This window comes from Oncorhynchus masou, chromosome 1, assembly GCF_036934945.1.
Source record: "Oncorhynchus masou masou isolate Uvic2021 chromosome 1, UVic_Omas_1.1, whole genome shotgun sequence".
Taxonomy (NCBI): Eukaryota; Metazoa; Chordata; class Actinopteri; order Salmoniformes; family Salmonidae; genus Oncorhynchus; species Oncorhynchus masou.
The window spans coordinates 25257173-25277457 of NC_088212.1; the positions used below are offsets into that span (position 1 = coordinate 25257173).

General features: G+C 43.8%; 2 protein-coding genes across 2 annotated transcripts; one reads left to right on the forward strand and one right to left on the reverse strand.

Moving 5' to 3' along the window:
* Positions 1-29: 29 nt before the first annotated feature.
* Positions 30-12784, forward strand: LOC135549501 (histone-lysine N-methyltransferase SETD1B-A-like). Its single transcript, XM_064979547.1, has 17 exons — positions 30-167; positions 314-418; positions 523-787; positions 933-1045; positions 5389-6555; positions 6705-7448; positions 7575-7691; positions 7806-7899; positions 8015-8211; positions 8327-8441; positions 8563-9024; positions 9177-10268; positions 10468-10634; positions 10728-10853; positions 10957-11076; positions 11257-11394; positions 12611-12784. Exons 1-17 carry the CDS (start codon positions 30-32, stop codon positions 12782-12784), a joined length of 5334 nt encoding a protein of 1777 aa, XP_064835619.1.
* Positions 12785-13209: 425 nt separating this feature from the next.
* LOC135540278 (4-hydroxyphenylpyruvate dioxygenase-like) lies at positions 13210-19242 on the reverse strand. Its single transcript, XM_064966841.1, has 15 exons — positions 19160-19242; positions 18761-18863; positions 18593-18619; positions 18242-18304; positions 17778-17882; positions 17609-17651; positions 17401-17483; positions 17110-17199; positions 16916-17019; positions 16705-16782; positions 16120-16282; positions 15864-15935; positions 15635-15757; positions 15337-15453; positions 13210-15155 (listed from the first exon to the last, which is right to left on the reverse strand). The coding sequence occupies exons 2-15, from the start codon at positions 18761-18763 to the stop codon at positions 15045-15047; spliced, it is 1182 nt and encodes a 393-aa protein (XP_064822913.1). The 5' UTR covers positions 18764-18863; positions 19160-19242; the 3' UTR covers positions 13210-15044.
* Positions 19243-20285: the final 1043 nt, after the last annotated feature.

Consider the following 20285-nt stretch of genomic DNA (forward strand, 5'->3'; position numbering starts at 1 on the left):
TGTTTACGTTTTCAGGTGTGGTGAATGTAATGGAAATCAACCATCAGGTAAATCACGGAGAAAAACATCCTCAGCACTGGAGGAGCTGCAAGTTGATCGTAGACCCTGCGTTGAATAATGGGTTTTATAAAGTGTATCGTTACGATGGGCATCATTTCAACATGCCAGTGAGTAAATAAAATTTTGGATTTTTAGGCTACTTGTTGAATGTTATTACAGATACTGTTGGCCTTTGACCTAAACTTTCTTTTGACGACACTTTTTTTCTGTTCCCACTTGAGTGTTCTTATCTCCTTGATGTATGCTATATCAGGTTCAGGACTTAGGGGCATTTCCTGTGGATACTGTCCGGGATCCCAGAATCAGTCGTCTTTGGACCAAATTCAGAGACACTAACCTGCTGGTCCCCAAATTTAAGGTAACACCTAATTTTCTGTGATGACGTCATGTGAAATGCAATCTTAGATGGATAATAATAATTGTTTACCAACTGACAATCTGTTATCTGATTAATGTTTATAGATTGATGAATGCTATGTCGGCCCACCCAAGGAAGTGACATTTGCCAGGTTAAATGACAACGTAAGGGAGGGTTTCTTGACTGACATGTGCATAAAGTACGGACAGATTGAGGAAGTGGAAATCTTGTATAATCCTAAAAACAAGAAGCATTTAGGAATTGCTAAAGTCATCTTCGACACAGTCAAGGCTGCAAAGGACACTGTGGAACACCTTCATGACACCTCTGTCATGGGGAACATTATCCACGTGGAACTTGATCCAAAGGGTAGGTTAATATAATTGATTGATCATTGAAAATAGGCTTAATTACACATACATAACTAATGTCAATAAATGTGGTAATAGATTATGATTTATGATTTTCAATTGGCTTTTGGGTAGTGATCCATCTGACTCTAATCCTTTTATAGGTAAAAACAGAATGCGGTACTTCCATCTTCTTGTTAGTGGACTCTACACCCCTTCGACATTGCCACTGGGCAGTGATGAGCACACCCTCCAACGCCTAACTGAGAGATTGCAGGTAATAGAGTTTTACTGCTCTACAGAATTCAATCTTATGTTCATTACTGCTCATTAAAATCAAATCAAATTGTATTAGTCACATGCGCCAAATACAACAGGTGTAGACCTTACAGTGAAATGCTTATTTATGAGCCCCTAACCAACAATGCAGTTTAAAAAAATACAGATAAGAATAAGAAATAAAGTTAACAAGTAATTAAAGAGCAGCAGTAAAATAACAATAGCGAGACTATATACAGGGGGGTACCGGTACAGAGTCAATGTGCGGGAGCACCGGTTAGTTGAGGTAATATGTACATGTAGCTAGAGTTATTGAAGTGACTATGCATAGATGATAACAACAGAGAGCAGCAGCGGTGTAAAGGGGGGGGGGGGGAGGCAATGCAAATAGTCTGGGTAGCCATTTGATTAGATGTTCTGGAGTCTTATGGCTTGGGATTAGAAGCTGTTTAGAAGCCTCTTGGACCTAGACTTGGCACTCCGGTACCGCTTGCCGTGCAGTAGCAGAGAGAACAGTCTATGAATAGGGTGGCTGGAGTCTTTGACAATTTTTAAGGCCTTCCTCTGACACTGCCTGGTATAGAGGTCCTGGATGGCAGGAAGCCTGGCCCCAGTGATGTACTGGGCCGTTCGTACTACCCTCTGCCTTGCAGTTGCCATACCAGGCAGTGATGCAACCAGTCAGGAAGCTCTCGATGGTGCAGCTGTAGAACCTTTTGAGGGTTCTACAGGACCCATGATCTGAGGACCCATGCCAAATCTTTTCAGTCTCCTGGGGGGATTAGGTTTGGGGTTGGTGTGCTTGGACCATGTTAGTTTTCAAATCAAATCAAATTGTATTTGTCACATACACATGGTTAGCAGATGTTAATGCGAGTGTAGCGAAATGCTTGTGCTTCTAGTTCCGACAATGCAGTAATAACCAACGAGTAATCTAACCCAACAATTTCACAACAACTACCTTATACACATAAGTGTAAAGGGTTGAAGAATATGTACATTAAGATATATGAATGAGTGATGGTACAGAACGGCATAGGCAAGATGCAGTAGATGGTATCGAGGCGAGTATATACATATGAGATGAGTAATGTAGGGTATGTAAACATATAAAAGTGGCATTGTTTAAAGTGGCTCGTGATACATTTTTTACATCAATTTTTCCAATATAAAAGTGGCTGGAGTTGAGTCAGTATGTTGGCAGCAGCCACTCAATGTTAGTGGTGGCTGTTTAACAGTCTGATGGCCTTGAGATAGAAAAACAGCTTCTGTCTCTCGGTCCCTGCTTTGACGCACCTGTACTGACCTCGCCTTCTGGATGATAGCGGGGTGAACAGGCAGTGGCTCGGGTGGTTGTTGTCCTTGATGATCTTTATGGCCTTCCTGTGACATCGGGTGGTGTAGGTGTCCTGGAGGGCAGGTAGTTTGCCCCAGGGGGATGCGTTGTGCAGACCTCACTGCCCTCTGGTGAGCCTTACGGTTGTGCGTGGAGCAGTTAACGTACCAGGCGGTGATACAGCCTGACAGGATGCTCTCGATTGTGCATCTGTAAAGTTTGTGAGTGCTTTTGGTGACAAGCCAAATTTGCGCTGCTGCGCCTTCTTCACCACGCTGTCTGTGTGGGTGGACCAATTCAGTTTGTCCGTGATGTGTACACCGAGGAACTTAAAACGTACTACCCTCTCCACTACTGTCCCGTCGATGTGGATAGGGGGGTGCTCCCTCTGCTTTTTCCTGAAGTCCACGATCATCTCCTTTGTTTTGTTGACGTTGAGTGAGAGGTTATTTTCCTGACACAACACTCCGAGGGTCCTCACCTCCTCCCTGTAGGCTGTCTCGTCGTTGTGGTAAGTCTGTAGTGTCGTCTGAAAACTTGATGATTGATTTGAAGGCGTGCATGGCCATGCAGTTGTGGGTGAACATGGAGTACATGAGAGGGCTCAGAATGCACCCTTGTGGGGCCCCAGTGTTGAGGATCAGCGCGGTGGAGATGTTGTTACCTACCCTCATCACCTGGGGGTGGCCCGTCAGGAAGTCCAGTACCCAGTTGCACAGGGCTGGGTCGAGACCCAGGATCTCGAGCTTGATGACGAGTTTGGAGGGTAATATGGTGTTAAATGCTGAGCTGTAGTCGATGAACAGCATTCTCACATAGGTATTCCTCTTGTCCAGAAGGGTTAGTGCAGTGTGGTTGCAATTGCGTCGTCTGTGGACCTATTGGGGCGGTAAGCAAATTGGAGTGGGTCTAGGGTGTCAGGTAGGGTGGACGTGATATGGTCCTTGATTAGCCTCTCAAAGCACTTCATGATGAAGTGCTACGGGGTGGTATTCGTTTAGCTCAGTTACCTTAGCTTTCTTGGGAACAGGAACAATGGTTTGTTAGTGTGATGTGGACACCAAGGAACTTGAAGCTCTCAACCTGCTCCACTGCAGCATCCATCGATGAGAATGGGGCTGTGCTCAGGCTTGTTTTTCCTGTAGTCCACAATGATCTCCTTTGTCTTGATCATGTTGAGGGAGAGGTTGTTGCCCTGGCACCACACGGCCAGGTCTCTGACCTCCTCCCTATAGGCTGTCTCGTCGGTGTCGGTGATCAGGCCTACCACTGTTGTGTCATCTGCAAACTTAATGATGGTGTTGGAGTTGTGCCTGACCGTGCAGTCATGAATGAACAGGGAGTACAGGAGGGGACTGAGCACGCACCTCTGGGGGGCCATTGTGTTGAGGATCAGCGTGGAAGGTATGTTGTTACCTACCCTTACCACCTGGGGGTGGCCCGTCAGGAAGTCCAGGATCCAGTTGCAGAGGGATGTGTTTTGTCCCAGGGTCCTTAGCTTATTGATGAGCTTTGAGGGCACTATGGTGTTGAGCGCTGAGCTTTTGTCCAGGTGGGAAAGGGCAGTGTGGAGTGCAATAGAGATTGCATCATCTGTGGATCTGTTGGGGCGGTATGCAAATTGGGTGGGTCTAGGGTTTCTGGAATAATGGTGTTGATGTGAGCCATGACCAGCCTTTCAAAGCACTTCATGGCTACAGATGTGAGTGCTACGGGTCGGTAGTCATTTAGGCAGGTTACCTTAGTGTTCTTGTGCACAAGCACTATGGTGGTCTGCTTAAAACATGTTGGTATTACAGACTTGAATAGGGAGAGGTTGAAAATGTCAGTGAAGACACTTGACAGTTGGTCAACGCATGCTTGCAGTACATGTCCTGGTAATCCGTCTGACCCTGCAGCCTTGTGAATGTTGACCTGTTTACAGGTCTTACTCACATCGGCTGCGGAGAACACGATCACACAGTCTTCTAGAACAGCTGGTGCTCTCATGCATGTTTCAGTGTTATTTGCCTCGAAGCGAGCATAGAAGTAGTTTAGCTCATCTGGTAGGCTTGTGTCACTGGGCAGCTCTCAGCTGTGCTTCCCTTTGTTGTCTGTAATGGTTTGCAAGCCATGCCACATCTGACAAGCGTCAGTGTCGGTGTAGTACGATTCGATCTTAGTCCTGTTTTGACACTTTGCCTGTTTGATGGTTCGTCGGAGGTCTTAGCGGGATTTCTTATAAGCTTCCGGATTAGAGTCCCGCTCCTTGAAAGCGGCAGCCCTAGCCTTTAGCTCAGTGCGGATGTTGCCTGTAATCCATGGCTTCTGGTTGGGGTATGTACGTATGGTCACTGTGGGGACGATGTCATCGATGCACTTATTGTTGAAGCCAATGACTGATCCGCTGTACTCCTCAATGCCATCGGAGGAATTCCGGAACATTTTCCAGTCTGTGCTAGCAAAACAGTCCTGTAGCCTAGCATCAGCTTCATCTGACCGCTTTTTTATCGATCTAGTCACTGGTGCTTCCTGCTTTAATTTTTGTTTATAAGCAGGAATCAGGAGGATAGAATTATGGTCAGATTTGCCAAATGGGGAGCGAGGAAGAGCTTTGTATGTCTCTTTGTGTGCGGAGTAAAGGCGGTCCAAAGTTTTTTTTCTCCCTCTGGTTGCACATTTAACATGCTGATAAAAATTAGGTAAAACGGATTTAACCTACTAGAAGCTACTAGAAGCGCCGCTTCTGGGTGAGCGTTTTCTTGTTTGCTCATGGCTGAATACAGCTCATTCAATGCTGTCTTAGTCTGTGGTGTTATGTAAACAGCTACGAACAATACAGATGAAAACTCTCAAGGTAGATAGTGTGGTCTACAGCTTATCATGAGATACTCTACCTCAGGCGAGCAATAGCTTGAGCAATAGCTATGTATAGCTAATGGTGATGTGAGTAGACTCGGCTGAGGCGATGTGAGATGCTTCATTGCTTCATTTTAGCCACTCTGTTTTGTTTCCTCCATCTTCAGGACAGCAAACCTCTGCAGAAACTGACTGATGGGAGTTCATCATTGACAAGGTCTATTTCCAGTCCCACCAGCGTGGCTACACCTCTCTCCCTAGACACAGCCTACTCCAGTATCTGGCAGGACACACCGGGCAGCTTTGGGCAGACACCCCTCTCTCAGGGCACCCCTCATACCCCCTGCCTGTCTGGGACCCCCCTCTCTCAGGACTCTTGCTACTCTAGCCAGCACACCACCCCAGTCCACCAAGTCACTCAGGGTGAACACTCCTCATACGGTGCTCACAGACGCTTGAGGCGCGATGTCTGCTATCGTCAACCAGGGAGACCTTATATGAGATCCCACCATCAGAGCTCAGAGCTGAGCTCTCTCCTCAAACACCTCCAACCTCACCGTCCTCTCCAGCCCCAAACCCAAGTTGCTAGCGGCAGCTACAAATCTTCCGTCTTCTGGTATCAGAACCGCCTGCCCTCGGCTGATGATAACCCTGCCACAGAGCCTCCCCTCCACCTCTCCCTTCCTGAACAGGAGTCCTGGAGGGTGCCCTCTCTACCTCCTGCCTCTGAGGCTTTCCCTCTGAGCAGCAGCTCTGCCAGTGCCACAAGTATGAACGTGGTACCTCTGAGGGAGAGACCCCAGTTTCCCCCTTCTGGACCCGATGCGGGCCTTATAGAACCGCCCCCTTCCCCTCCCAATAACTCTCCTGGAAGCCTCATCCCAGAGGAAGAGAGCCACAGCCTGGACTCACGCATTGAGATGCTTCTCAGCAAGACTCAGAGTTCTTGCCTCCCTCTACATGGTGAAAGGGGTTTGGATGCTGAAGTGCACTCTCAGGACAGCCCTGTTTCCCCATTCTCCCCTGTCTCGATGTACTCTCCTGAGTCTGACCACACCCCAGCCCGTAGTGGATCTCCTGTGAACTGTACCCACCCCACCACCAGTGATGGTCTGGAGGATGTCAGTCCCACTCCCCTCCCTGAGTGGGAAGGAGACGAGTCCCTTCCAAGGATGCCTTCTCTAATATGGACCTCACAGCGCCCCTGGCCTCCTGGGACGCTCTCTCTCACTCAAAGGGAGAGAAGTAAAGGAACAGAGATGGACCATGCAGATCAGTCAACCTCTAGTGAAAAGTATATGGGACGGGCACTCCATTCCTTATCATTTTCTCAGGTATTGGAGAAAATAGAGAGTATGAACACATTGATATGTTTAACGAGATTTAACAAACAACATCACAGATAAAGAATTAGGGACAGATTTCTTGCATTGCACATTGGGGAGAGGGGTTACAATCTATTCATTTATCATTTCTTTCACAGGGTCTCCATTTGCCAGGGGAAGACAAGGACATCTCAAATGCGGGGCAATCTGGAATGTCAAATCTCAAAAGCCATTGTTCCAGGAGCATCACAGTCAACTCCTTCATTCCCTCCTTGCGACAGCCTCTTCCAATCTCCTCTCTCAATCCCCCTGCTCCAATCCCTCCCTACAATCCTCACTCTTCAGTTCCCTCTTCCAATCCTCCCCCATCTATCACCCACTCCAACCTCCCCATTCAATTCTCTCCCTCCAACCCTCACCCTCAAATCCACCCTTCCATCCATCCCATTTCTGCTCCTCTTTCTATTCCAATCCCACCTCCAGGATTCCATCTGCTTCCTCCACACATTCCTCCCCCTCTCACTATCCTTGGGCCTCCTCCAACTATGGCAGCCCCTCCCTCTATCCTACATCCAGTTTACCCATATCCCTTGAATACGCTGCACACTGTGCATATGGACAAGGTGAATGGTATGCCTGGGTGTGGCAGTGTGCCAGTGTCTTTTACTGGGCAACCCTGGCCCCTGCCTCCCTTCATGCCCACCTTCAACCCCTCTGTGCCCCCGCCAGGCTACCTGCCTCTGCAGGAGGACCCTCATAAGGCCACAGTGGAAAAGGTGCTGGCTGTCATTACGGAGGAGCTTAAGTCCATCGTGAAGAGAGACATCAACCGTAAAATGGTTGAGGGGGTAGCCTTCAGGGCGTTTGATGAGTGGTGGGATGGCCAGGAGCAGAAAGCTAAGGTGAGCTACTACCTAGTTGAAGTTCAGTATAGTTGAAGATACAGAACTCTTCTACACCATAGAAAATTAGCTGTTTTGATTGCTATAATGTTCATAATAATGCTTCTTCATTTCGTCATTTTTCAGATTGCTGTAAGTCTTGTGAGTGCCAGAGAGGGTAGAGTGGAGGTGAGGGCCAAACCAAGAGACTCCCTAAGACAGAACATTGGCCCGTGTGGTGCCACCAACCTGCCTTCCTTCAAGGTAGGCTTCTGCTGCTACTACTAAACGTATCATGAAGGAGCTCAAACAAGGTACAGTGTGACTGTGTCTGTGGAGGTGATTATCATGATGATTGTGACTTGTGTTCATGTGTAGGTAAAGAAGAAAAAGTCTGACGAATCGACTGCCTCAGAGGACCCCAAAAGAAAGTGTCCCTACACACCTGTTAATGATGCACATGAGAGTGCTGGTTAGTGCTGTGCATTCGGACAAGGCAACATATTTACTCCCCAGTATGATTTCAATTGGTTTTACAATGAGAATATTGTGAATGCTTAGCACGCTTTCTTTCTCTTTCCCCTTAGAGCTGGAGAGTAATATAACGAATCACACACTGGACAGGTCCCCAAAAACTGGAACTATTCCAGCTGTGAGGCGAAGACATGCAAGGCCACTGGAGCTGGACAGTGAGGGGGAAGAGGAGAGCAGAGAGAAAGAGGGGGCGACAACAAGAGACAAAGAGGAGGATACTGTGGAAGCAGACAAGGTTCCCCAATGCCAGGTACACAGAGGTTTCCAGCTGTCAATCAACAGCAATACCGAAATGCCAAATGTATTTAATCAAATTATATGTTTAAGTTGCTTTAACCAGTTTATTTATTTATTTTTTTCAGCAGAGGGATGAAAATGATGACAGTGAACAAAAAGAGGAAGAAGTGGACGAGGATGAAGATGATGATGAAGATGTGGTCTTCTCTAAAGTTACAAGAGGATTACAGTCTTCAAATGAGGGTAATGTTTAAGAAGCTTTTGAGTTTTTGTCTTAAGGGGTTTTAATAGTTGCTTAATAAATCTACTTCAATAAATCTGTCACACATACTGAAATGCACATGATTGTTTTCTCATTTAGCAGAAGTTGCCAGGGTAATAAGCCTCTCAGAGGTAGAGTCTGACTCCTCAGAAGACAGTGAATACCTCTCAGAGTCTGACTCCTCCTTTGAGGAAAGTGACGACTTCTCAGACTATGACTCCAGTTCTGACCAGGAGACAGAGGAAGAGGAGGAAACAGATGGAGATGCTGACGAGGTCAACAGGGAGGTAGAGTGTGTGGTGTTGTCATCAGATGAGGAGGAGATGGATCTGGAGCCCCCGGCCACACCCTCAGCCCCTCTTACCCCAGGCATGGAGCTGGACCTACTGGATGGGTCAGAGCCGGTCCTGAGGGATCAGCCTTGGGAGGAGAAGCACTCAGTCTGTCTGACTCGAGATGTCTTTGGGCGCACCAGCTGCACAAGCCGACCTGACCCAGGGATGGAGCTCCTGTCCAGTGAGCACCACCATGATCTCCAGGCCCCCTCACCCATAGGACTGCCAGGTAGATTTTAAATACATGCATGTATTGGTAAATAATAATAAAAGTGCTCTTCAATAACATTCAAACAACTCTTATGTATGCATTTAAAGCCTGACAGCAATTACAGGGATTAGATTCAACAAAACAGAGTGTTTATTTTCCTCTACCAGCAGTGGTGGAGCCTGATTTTGCAGTGGAGATAGATAGCCCTGAATGGAGCGTTGAGTCGCCAGATAACGTGGAGAACCTCCGGCCTCTCACCCCCACTGGCTCTCTGGGGGACAGCGACTCAGACCTACTGTTCAAGAGCAAACCAACCCCCCCTGCTGTGGAGGAGGTGGAACTGCCACACACTCCTGGTCGGGGAGCAGAGGCCCTCCTTGAGAGTGAAGAGGACTCTATGGACCACCTCCTCTCCCTTTCCCCCACAGACAGTGAGCCTTTGTCCCAGAGCCGCCCCACTCATCCCTCTGCCTTAGCCTCGTACCCAACATACGAGGACATGCCCAAAACACCAGGGAGAGATGAGAGGGGTCTATGGAATCCCCTTACCCCCTGGAGGGTGCCAGTGACACCGGGCAGAGATTCAGGCCTCACAGAGGGAGGCCCGGTGTTTAGTCCCACTCCCTGTAACCCTTTCCCCCTCCCCTCCCTGTGCACCGGCCTCTACATCAGGACCCCACGAACTCCTGGGAGGGACTTCATCCCAACCAAGATAACACACAGGAATACCACCGTTATGTTGGCCTCTTCACAGAGGACTAATGGTGCTCCTTTATCCTGTGATGAAATGCTTACAGACTCACCTGTTTTAGCTTCTTCTCCTAGCAGCCTGTCTGAGTCATCAGCTGAGACTGGCCATGGGTATGTGTGGCTTAATCCTAATCCTGGGTCCCAGAGGAAGTTACCCCTGCAGGGCCTGGAGAACTGGTCAGTGCTGGCGGATGTGGAGAACCAGAGAGAGATGGAGAAGTGCTCCTGGAGGAGGGTACAACCAAGAATGAGGCGGAAGATGAGACGGAGGATGAGGCGGAGGATGAGGCGATGGCAAAGGATGAGGTCAGTGCAGAGAGCCATGCCCTCTGTCTTCTCGGCCAGTCCATGTCGTCGATCACGAAGTGAGGAGATGACTGTCCTCCACAGTGTCTGGAAGGAGGGCCTGGATGAGGAGGATTCCAAGCTGCTGCAGGTCACCTATGACAGGCTGCTACAGCAGGACAATGGCTTCAGCTGGCTCAGTGACACTCTCTGGGTCCCCCACCCTCATATCCTTTACTACAGAGCTGTTATTACCATACTGTCACTGGACACTGATACACTAATGGGATCTCAACTGTTATTGTGTATGTTTTAGAAATAATTTCTTATAGACTAAGTGTTGCAAATTGAAATTAATTAAGAATTGCATACATATTCCTCTATACATCAGTGAATTATTGTCTAGTTCCCTTGACCCCTTTGCACTCACCAGAGTCTTGACAGAGAAGAGGAAGGAGCTCAATGATTGGATGTGGGACCATGTGACAGGATCTGCCCGCAGCGAGGGCTTTTACAAAATCAGCAAGAATGACAAAATAAAATACCTCAACAGCACGTGTTTGAATTCAGACCAGCCCTCTGCAGACACCCAGGTATTCAGAGAGGAACAGCTCTTCCCCCATGTTAATGTATGCCATACCTGATAATTGACTGCTTTGATAATGGACAATATTTAATTTCTGCAGGGGGTAGGTCTTTCAGGCCAGCCTCACCCTTCCCTGCGGTCTGGGTCTGAGTTCAGGTCTGAACAACGCCGTTTGCTCTCCTCCTTCAGCTGTGACAGTGACCTGCTCAGGTTCAACCAGCTTAAGGTCAGTCAACCACTCAGCTGTGCCCAGACAGACAGTACAGTTCAGTGTATCTCTCTGCAGACGACATGAGGCTTTAGTCACAGACGATATTCCTGTGTTTCAGTTCCGCAAGAAGAGGATTCGTTTCTGCCGCAGTCACATCCATGACTGGGGCCTGTTTGCCCTGGAGCCCATAGCAGCAGATGAGATGGTGATTGAGTATGTGGGCCAGTGCATCAGACAGGTGAGACACAGACTGGGCCATAGTACCCAGTAAATAGGTAGGACAATAAGGGACATTAAGTAAGGGGCACAGCAGAAAGGTGTAACATTTTGATACATATTAATTTACATGTACATTTCATCTAGAGCTAATTCTTAACTGAGTGACTTGTGTGAATGAACACGCCACCCCTCTCCTCAGGTGATTGCAGATATGCGGGAGAAGCGCTATGAAGATGAGGGGATTGGGAGCAGCTACCTGTTCCGGGTCGATCAGGATACCATCATCGACGCCACTAAATATGGGAACTTGGCCAGATTTATCAACCACAGCTGCAATGTGAGTGGATTATGGTCTATGGAAATGTTTTGCATTTCAGAACTATTATGTGTTGTAAATGGTTTGATTTATAGTACTGATCATTTATGAAACATTTTGTAAACAGATACAATGGTCAGACTATCACACATATGGGTTGCAAATGGCGGGTATATTACTGGAAACGTTCAAAGTTTACCAGTAAAATACCAGATTTTTGTGGGCATCTTTCAATCTAGCACAAGACACCTAGTGGTCCGTTTTGGGTACTTCAGATTATTACAGGTGTCTAATTCAAATCAAATCAAATTGTATTAGTCATATGCACCGAATCGAACAGGTAGACCTTACAGTGAAATGCTTACTTACGAGCAGTTTCCCAAAATACGGATAAGAATAAGAAATAAAAGTAGCAAGTAATTAAAGAGCAGCGGTAAAACAACAATAGCGAGAATATATAAAGGGGGTACCGGTACAGAGTCAATGTGTGGGGGCACCGGTTAGTTGAGGTACTGGGCCCTGTACTGGGCCGGCCATTCACACTACCCTCTGTAGTGCCTTGCGGTCAGAGGCCGAGCAGTTGCCATACCAGGCAGTGAACAACCATGCTCTCGATGGTGCAGCTGTAGAACCTTCTGAGGATCTGAGGACCCATGCCAAATCTTTTCAGTGCATTTTAATTATCTCTGGTCCCCTGTGTGTTCAATTAATTAAATAATTGATTAAATAAGATGAGTGCTGTAAAACATTATCCTAAATATTTACCATCAACTTAGTTAATACCATTGGTGTTTAATATAACGTTTTCAGCATGAAATATCCTTTATATTCTCTACAGACTTATTTATTTTACTATGTCAATATGTGTTTGTTGTAAATGTTTTGGCGTCAAACTGCTGGCAGTTGTGAAAAAGTCAATAGTTGGAAGAGTTTCAGAGTTCATTGATAATAATGCCATTGTTGATTAGATGCTTTTATCATTAATTTGGATATTTTCTCTTTAGCCATATGTTAGATCTACTACATACTCATTTACAATATGGACATAGATATAAAAAATGAATACTACACATTATTACATTTTTCAAAAGTTATTCAAGTATAAATTACCAAAGTTATAAAAGATTGCCATATATTTTCTGTTAATTACCAAAATTATTGAATATTACTTTAACTATGGTAAATTACCGGTAGCTTTGCAACACTGATGACTTAGTAATACATTTTCTCTCTTCAGCCTAATTGCTATGCAAAAATAATCACAGTGAAATCCCAGAAGAAGATAGTGATCTACTCCCGGCAGCCCATCAGTGTCAATGAGGAGATCACGTATGATTACAAGTTCCCCATCGAGGATGAGAAGATTCCCTGTCTGTGTGGAGCAGAGAACTGCCAGGGCTCCCTCAACTGAACTCTGAACCCTTGTCTCCAGCCCCCCTCTCAAGCACTCCTGACTGTCCTGCTGCCTTACAGTTCCTGGCATAGGAATAATAATACCTCCCTTTCCAACCAAGGTTCATGAAGAGTGGAGCAAGCTGAAGATTCAAAGATGTTCAGCAACTCTTGGGCAGACAATTGAAGTTCCTTTAAAAAAAAGTTATTTATTGTTAAAACAGTTTGTGGAAAAACACACACCCCCTGCACCAGGGATGGGCGCTGTTCTCCTCTCCCTTAAAAATACTATACAGGATGGGGTATGATATTGCCTTGCCCTGTAGAGGTGATTTTTTGTGCAAATGTGTACATGATGAGTTAAATGTTTTCATTCATGAGAGCTAATGAAGATGTATTCAGCTTGTGTCAAGCATTTTATTAAGTTATTTTGGTAATTGTTCTCTCAGGTTGGTTGTTTTAGGCAGAGTGGTCACTATATTTATAAATCATTTGGTTCATTATGTCTTTTTCACAAGTTCTCTCTCGCACACACAAACACTGTGAATGAGGAAGGAGTCACAATGCAGTTGTATTTTTATTACATGCACTTAAAAATGTATGCTGAAAGTATCCAAAGTAAAAAAGTTTACGAAAGCAATTGGAATCAAAATGAACAAGTAAAGTGTAAAAAATCATTTTAGTTCATGGAAAGGATACAATACACTGACATGTTGTCATTGTGCATCTTATTGAGTCATATGTTGTGGTTGATTAATTCCTTCCACTTAAATATGATTTGTTTTCAGAAGTAAGACAAATAAGACAATGTGAAGCTAAGACAGAGTTAATGTCATACTTAAAAATTGCTTGTTAATACCAGATTTGATAACATAGCTGGCTCAAATCTAATGATGATGTCTGCTCTTTTTCTGTTGCTTTGGATTGTACATCAACATATTTGATCATACTTTGATTGTCACAAAAATGTGTTTTCTAAGCCAAAAACAAACACACAGCCTTCGGAAAGTTGTCACACTCCTTGACTTTTTCCATATTATTTTGCATTACAGCCTGAATTTATTACATTGAGATTTTGTGTCACTGGCCACACACAATACCCCATAATGTCAAAGTGGAATTATGTTTTTAGAAATGTTTACAAATGTATTAAAAATGTAAAGCTGAAATGTCTTGAGTCAATAAGTATTCAACCCATTTGTCATGGCAAACATAAGTATGTCCAAGAGTAGAAATTTGCTTATGAAGTCACATAGTAAGTTGCATGGCCTCAGTCTTTGTGCAATAATAGTGTTTAACTTTTAAATGACTACCTCATCTCCCACATACAATTATCTGTAAGGTTCCTCAGTCGAGCAGTGAATTTTAAACACAGATTCAACCACAAAGACCAGGGAGGTTTTCCAATGTGTCACAAAGAAGGGCAACTATTGGTAGATGGGTAAAAAAAAAAAAAGCAGACATTGAATATCCCTTTGAGCATGGTGAAGTTATTAATTACACTTTGGATGGTGTATCAATACACCCAGCCACTACAAAGATACAGGCGTCTTTCCTAACTCAGTTGCCGGAGAGGAAGGAAACCGCTCAGGGATTTCACCATGAGGCCAATGGAGACTTAAAACAGTTACAGAGTTTAATGGCTGTGATAGGACTGAGGATGGATCAACAACATTGTAGTTACTCCACAATACTAACCTAAATGACAGAGTGAAAAGAAGGAAGCCTGTACAAAATATAATATTCCAAAACATGCATCCTGTTTGCAATGAAGCACTAAAGTAAAACTAAAAAAAATATAGCAAAGAAATGTACTTTATGTCCTGAATACAAAGCGTTATGTTTGGGGCAAATCCAACACATCACTGAGTACCACTCTTCATATGACGGGTGACAATTATTATTTTTTTAATCCATTTAGAATTCAGGCTGTAACACAACAACATGTGGAATAAGTCAAGGGGTATGAATACTTTCTGAAATCACTGTATTTAAAATTGGCATCAAGTCAAATATATTTTTATGTTATTTTAGCGTTACTATATTATTTGAATAATTAACAATCATTCCTACGTTTGACTCCAGAAGGTATGTCAATCATAATTTAAATTTGAATAGTGTGTGCATAGAGCAGCAATGTATCCATCAAAGTCATTCAACTAGATTCTGGTTCACCTCAGATATAAATTGTTGAACAAATTATTTTCAATAGTTCTAAATTCAATGTAAGCTTCAGAGATGATGGAAATTATATCAATCGTGTAAATCAGAGCGGTACTTCAAATTTGGTTAGACATTCCATTAGGTTTCAAGATAGTCAAGTTCCCTCGAGCGTTCTGGTCTGCCTCGATGGCCTCGAAAAGAGCCTTGAAGTTGCCTGCACCAAAGCCCTAGGAAGAGTACAAAGACATGTTTTCACATAGTTTTCACTCTAAATGTAGATCGGGACATCAATCTTTATCAACATTACATACTTTAAATTGGTTTCAATACACTAACAAAGTCCTAAAATCAAACTGGTTATATATTGTTTCATTGGTAAGGCTCTCTGAAATCTCATGCTCCTCTCACCTGATGGTTGTGTCTCTGAATGATCTCCAGGAACACTGTGGGACGGTCCTGAACAGGCTTGGTGAAGATCTGGAGCAGGTAGCCATTGTCATCAAAATCCACTAAGATCTTCAGCTCCTGTCAGAGCAACAGGACATAAGAGTGCTTGTCAGGCTGCCTAGCTAAGAACCTACCATAGAGAGTTCAAATTAACTGAATTATCATTATAATGCAAATAACTATCAGGTATTTTGATAATTGAAATATAACAAATCATTGAAACATTTATTAAAACATCAGAGAAAGTTGTGTCTCTGACCTCCAGAATGTCCAGGTCCTCAGTGACCCTGACTTGCGATTGTTGGAGATTCTTTCTCAGCAGCTGGTAGTAGGTGTCTGGCACGCACATGAACTCCATGCCACGCTCCTTCAGGTTACGGATCTACAACAAAGAGAATATACTAACCACACCAGTCTTTCAATCTTCCATTAATGTGTATGTAAAAGTAACCGGGTTGAGCTTAGCCTTTATGTGTGAAAAGACTTACTGCGGTGATGATGTCTGATGTGTTCATGGCGATGTGCTGGACACCTGGGCCACCATAGTACTCCACATACTCCTGCTAAGTCCAGTGAGTTTAGCGAGGTACAAGTTCTACTCATTACTTTTTGTAATGCTGTGTTTTTTAAAGGTACGGTACTGAATATGTGTATGGATGACAATGGCATGACTTTGTTACGTTGGGTAAACACCTCTTTACATAGTTAATATATTTTATATTGAATAACATGGCGATGACTTGCCTGGATCTGGGACTTGCGTTTTCCCATGGCTGGCTCATTAATGGGCATCTTCACTGTCTCTTCATAATTGGCCACAACAATGGAGCGCAGTGCACTGAAGTCTGTCTGCAGCTGCTTGTCGTCTACAGACCAGAACCGGTGGAAGAGCAGGTTTTTCTGGTACCTATGGAAACAATACCTACTCCTCAGGAACCCCTGTGTGTTGGATGGACAGGTGAAAGACCACAATATATCTATCCCACAGCCCTCCTCCCTGGCCCTTCCCATCAGAGATCAAACCCATCCCTGTTTTTTTTTTATCTCAGAGCTGCATGGTGGAGCTCTAATTGACTCCAGATGTGCGGAACACCAGTGACCCAGCTCAAAACTGTTAAGTCATAGTAGAATCTGGCCTATGCCAAACAGCATTAGATAAGGCTTAAATAATACTGACACCTCCCCCATCCACCCATTGCTGTATTTTTTATACTGCATTTGGTGTGTGGTAGAAGAACTCTCATGTTCATGGATGTTTTTGTCTGGAATAAAATGTACAGGCCAGTGTGTGTGTTAATACATCCCTATGCCCTTACCACAATGCCTTACCATTCCACTACAGGCACCATCTCATCATCCGGCTGGTTCCCCACAACATGGTCAATGAAGTTCAGTAATCCACTGGGTCTGTAACGTTAGATAAGGCCTCACAGTGATGCCAACTGTTTAACTGAAACAGTCACTCAAATTCTGTCTTGTTTACAATGGTCTGTAAAGAGCACTCTCATCTCTAACACCAGATAAAATAGTTCATACTCACAGCTTGGCCAACAAGGGGTCCCGGTGGAGAGGAGTATGGAACCCTGGGAGGAACAGCCCATTGTAGGTAGTCCTCTCCACAAATGTGTGTGTGGTGTCCCCATACTATAGAGATATAAGAGAACATCCCAAATCTTGAGCATACTGTAAATCTACTTTTCGGCACTCAGATTCACCAGATATTGATCGTCTTACCGTCTGGAGAACAGCTAGTTTTACCCTGCCATATTTGTCCTCCAGTACATATGGCTCTTTCACTATGATGGCACCACGCTCTCTGGCTTTCTGAAGAGTATAATAGACAGATAAACATATGCATGTGATGAAGAACCAGGAAGATGAAAAAATAATCATATTTTCAATAAATCAAAGAAAACGATTGCAATCCAACAGAATATTTTTATCCCATCTCATTAGGAAAGAGGCATTATCCTCATTCCAGAAAGAGCAGTGACATTGGATTAAATGGTAAGCCTGCTATGGTACCTGCACAAGGTAATCACAGTTCTCCACAGTGAATGCAATGTCCTTGGCTCCATCCCCATGTTTGACCAAATGCTCCCCCATTTCTGAATAAAAGAGGTGGACAAAAGTATACTCAAATCGGAGTGAGTGAAGTAGCACACTAGTCAGTGACAGCCAATCTCATCATATCTAACCACATGAAGGATGACATTTTTGTGTCATACTGTACCTTTGTTTCCAGGATTGAGAGCAGATGCGAATACATAAATAATCTGTGAAAGAAAAAGAGCCAAAAAGTTACATGGTGGACAACCAAGGACCTCCATCACTTGTATCAAGTTACCTCGCTATTATAAACATGTGCCATAATGAATTCAGAATGCCGCCGCTCTGCTCACCTTGTCTTGTTTGACCACATGGGAGACCACATCCCGGCAGCCTGTCTCTAAACCCCGATAGGCCAACGGTTCAAATCCAAGCTTGTTACAATAGTAAGATGCTGCCTGTTGAAACAGAAGAAAAAACACTATTGCCACTCACAATCAATCCCCAAGCAATACAATATTTGTACATTTACTATCAGGAAAAAAAACGTAATAATAGTGTATGAACTGTAAAGGACTGTGGTGGGGGCGCCACCTCCTGGTGATGGTGTGGAAAACCTACGGCTTCTGGATCAAATTAAGAGCAGGAAGAATGGTGGGGTCTACTCTGAGGTTGCATGCCTATTTCCCCCACCCCTTAAGAGAGCCAATAGCCACCCCTTCAGTGAATACTCCTTTAACTTGGAGAAAGTTCAGGAAAATATTTACCACATGCAAAAAGAGTGAAAAACAACTATAATGGCACATGATTCTCATACCTGTTTGGCATTTCCAACCCAGAATGTGATGTGGTCGAAACAGACGAACTTGCCGTGGTCGTGCTATGAACAAATCCAGGACAATTTAATACCGGTATGTAAGGGGGGGGGACACACTTAGCATCAGCCCATTAATTCATTTATGACATAGCAATTAGACATTCTTAGATGTAAGAGAAATATTATTGTACATTTAAACATCTTGGTAGGCTATTTACACATTTTAAATAAATGTTTAAGTTTCTCAACTACTGAATCATACTTTGAACTTGTTGAAAGTCCTAATAATAATTATGTGTTCATTTAAATGTCTATGCGCAATTCAAAAATATTAGTAATTAAAAAACTAACCTTTTCACCTCTGTCCATGTAGGTAGTCTAAATAGATAGATACAAAACATTACACATCAGCATTAACGTTAAAGACCATTCTTTCAATAGCTCAAAAATATTGTAATGCGAAATTGAAATAAGACATTGAATAAGACCATTTTCGAGTAAATATATATTTTATCTTACCATCTTGTACCCTTAGCCTTTCAACTGCTTGAAAAGAAAATCGGTACAATAAAGTCGAGTGTTTAAACGTTCAGAATCAAGTTCGAACTTCCACGCCCCCGGTCTTCGAGGAGGAGGAGAGTGGGAGCGAGGGAGAAAGACAGAGAAAGATAGAGAGAAGAACAGTGATGCTCACTTTAGCTTACACAATCATGTCGCATGATAATATACATAAACAAATCATAGTTATCGAACGCTTGACTCTGCATAGAGCTTTGAAGGCATTTTATACCAAACGTTTATATTGGGTGAATCACATAACTTATAGGTGTGTACATCACATATAATATCAAGTAATATCAGAAAAGCACGCACTTAACTTCTCTACTCAAACACACTTCTCTACTCAAACACACTTACCTTCTCTACATATGTTATATTTCAAACTGAAATGCAAAGACGGACATAATGCACTCCCAATCATTTCAACAGTCAGGCCGGCCATGTGTTTGTATTTAGTCTCGAGAGGAGGTTCACTCATTGAGGTTTCCTATTGGCTGTTCGTTGGGAAGTATGTTGGAGTCAGTTATCCACAATTTTGACATGAAACAAGTTTATGCTTATTGTGGACCATTGCAGTAATTACTATTGGTAGGCTACAATAGCCCCACTCCCCTTTTCACAATCAGTGGCCTAATCTGTTAATTAATTAGTAGGCCTCATGAATGTATGAGAAAGTGTTTTCTACCTCTTGCATCATTATTTATAAATCCTTTATCATCAACATGTGTATGAAAATGGTTCTTCCATAAATGTTCATTGATCTATTTGTGTGTGTGAATACAATGTACATTTGCCCAATGTGCGAATGTTGACAGCCCGCACAACTGATTTACATAGTAGTGAATATGATACACTACAACACCACAGGTCTTCTCCTCAAGTGACCTAATAGTCTCAAAATGTGATGGGAATAAATTGTTTAAATTCCTGCATAAATGGGGACACCATGTAACCCTAGTGTGGACATGTAATGGGATGGCTGCTGAAAAATGTATTATTCCTACAGAAGATGACATTTGACAGATTGTCAAATTTCACTACAGCAGAAATATACACCGATCGAGCTATTCATTGTTTCCTAGATGGTGAGCAGCTTAAGTTTCATAGAGTCAACCAGATCGACACAACAAGAGGTTGCACCTTGTCATAGTGATTATTATATTGTAGTTTTTTTGTTTGTTTTTTACAGCGATGTGGCTTTATGTCCCAATGGGGGTGAAAAGGATTAAATACATCAATGAAACAATGCAGTTCATAACTCTGTAATTCCCTTCAAGCAGAGGGTCATTACACTGACTGACCCCTTGTATTCATAGGACTCAGTTTTCGAGAAATAAGTGACACTATCTGACAGGTGGTCAGAATGTTGGGCCAGTTACCAAAAGGCTGCTAGTTAGAATCCCGAGCCGACTCTGTGAAATCTGTCAATCTGCCCTTGAGCAAGGCACTTAACCCTGATTGCTCCAGGGTTGCCATCAATAAT

Excerpts from the sequence above, each read along its gene's own strand:
- LOC135549501 (XM_064979547.1), top strand. The coding sequence starts at position 30 with ATGGAAATCAACCATCAGGTAAATCACGGAGAAAAACATCCTCAGCAC. Across the intron at positions 7,449-7,574 it reads GCCAGGAGCAGAAAGCTAAG|ATTGCTGTAAGTCTTGTGAG; the intron begins GTGAGCTACTAC and ends GTCATTTTTCAG. Across the intron at positions 8,442-8,562 it reads ATTACAGTCTTCAAATGAGG|AAGTTGCCAGGGTAATAAGC; the intron begins GTAATGTTTAAG and ends CTCATTTAGCAG.
- LOC135540278 (XM_064966841.1), bottom strand. Across the intron at positions 16,283-16,704 it reads ATGGTGCCTGTAGTGGAATG|GTACCAGAAAAACCTGCTCT; the intron begins GTAAGGCATTGT and ends TTGTTTCCATAG. Across the intron at positions 15,758-15,863 it reads CATCAGACATCATCACCGCA|ATCCGTAACCTGAAGGAGCG; the intron begins GTAAGTCTTTTC and ends TCTTTGTTGTAG.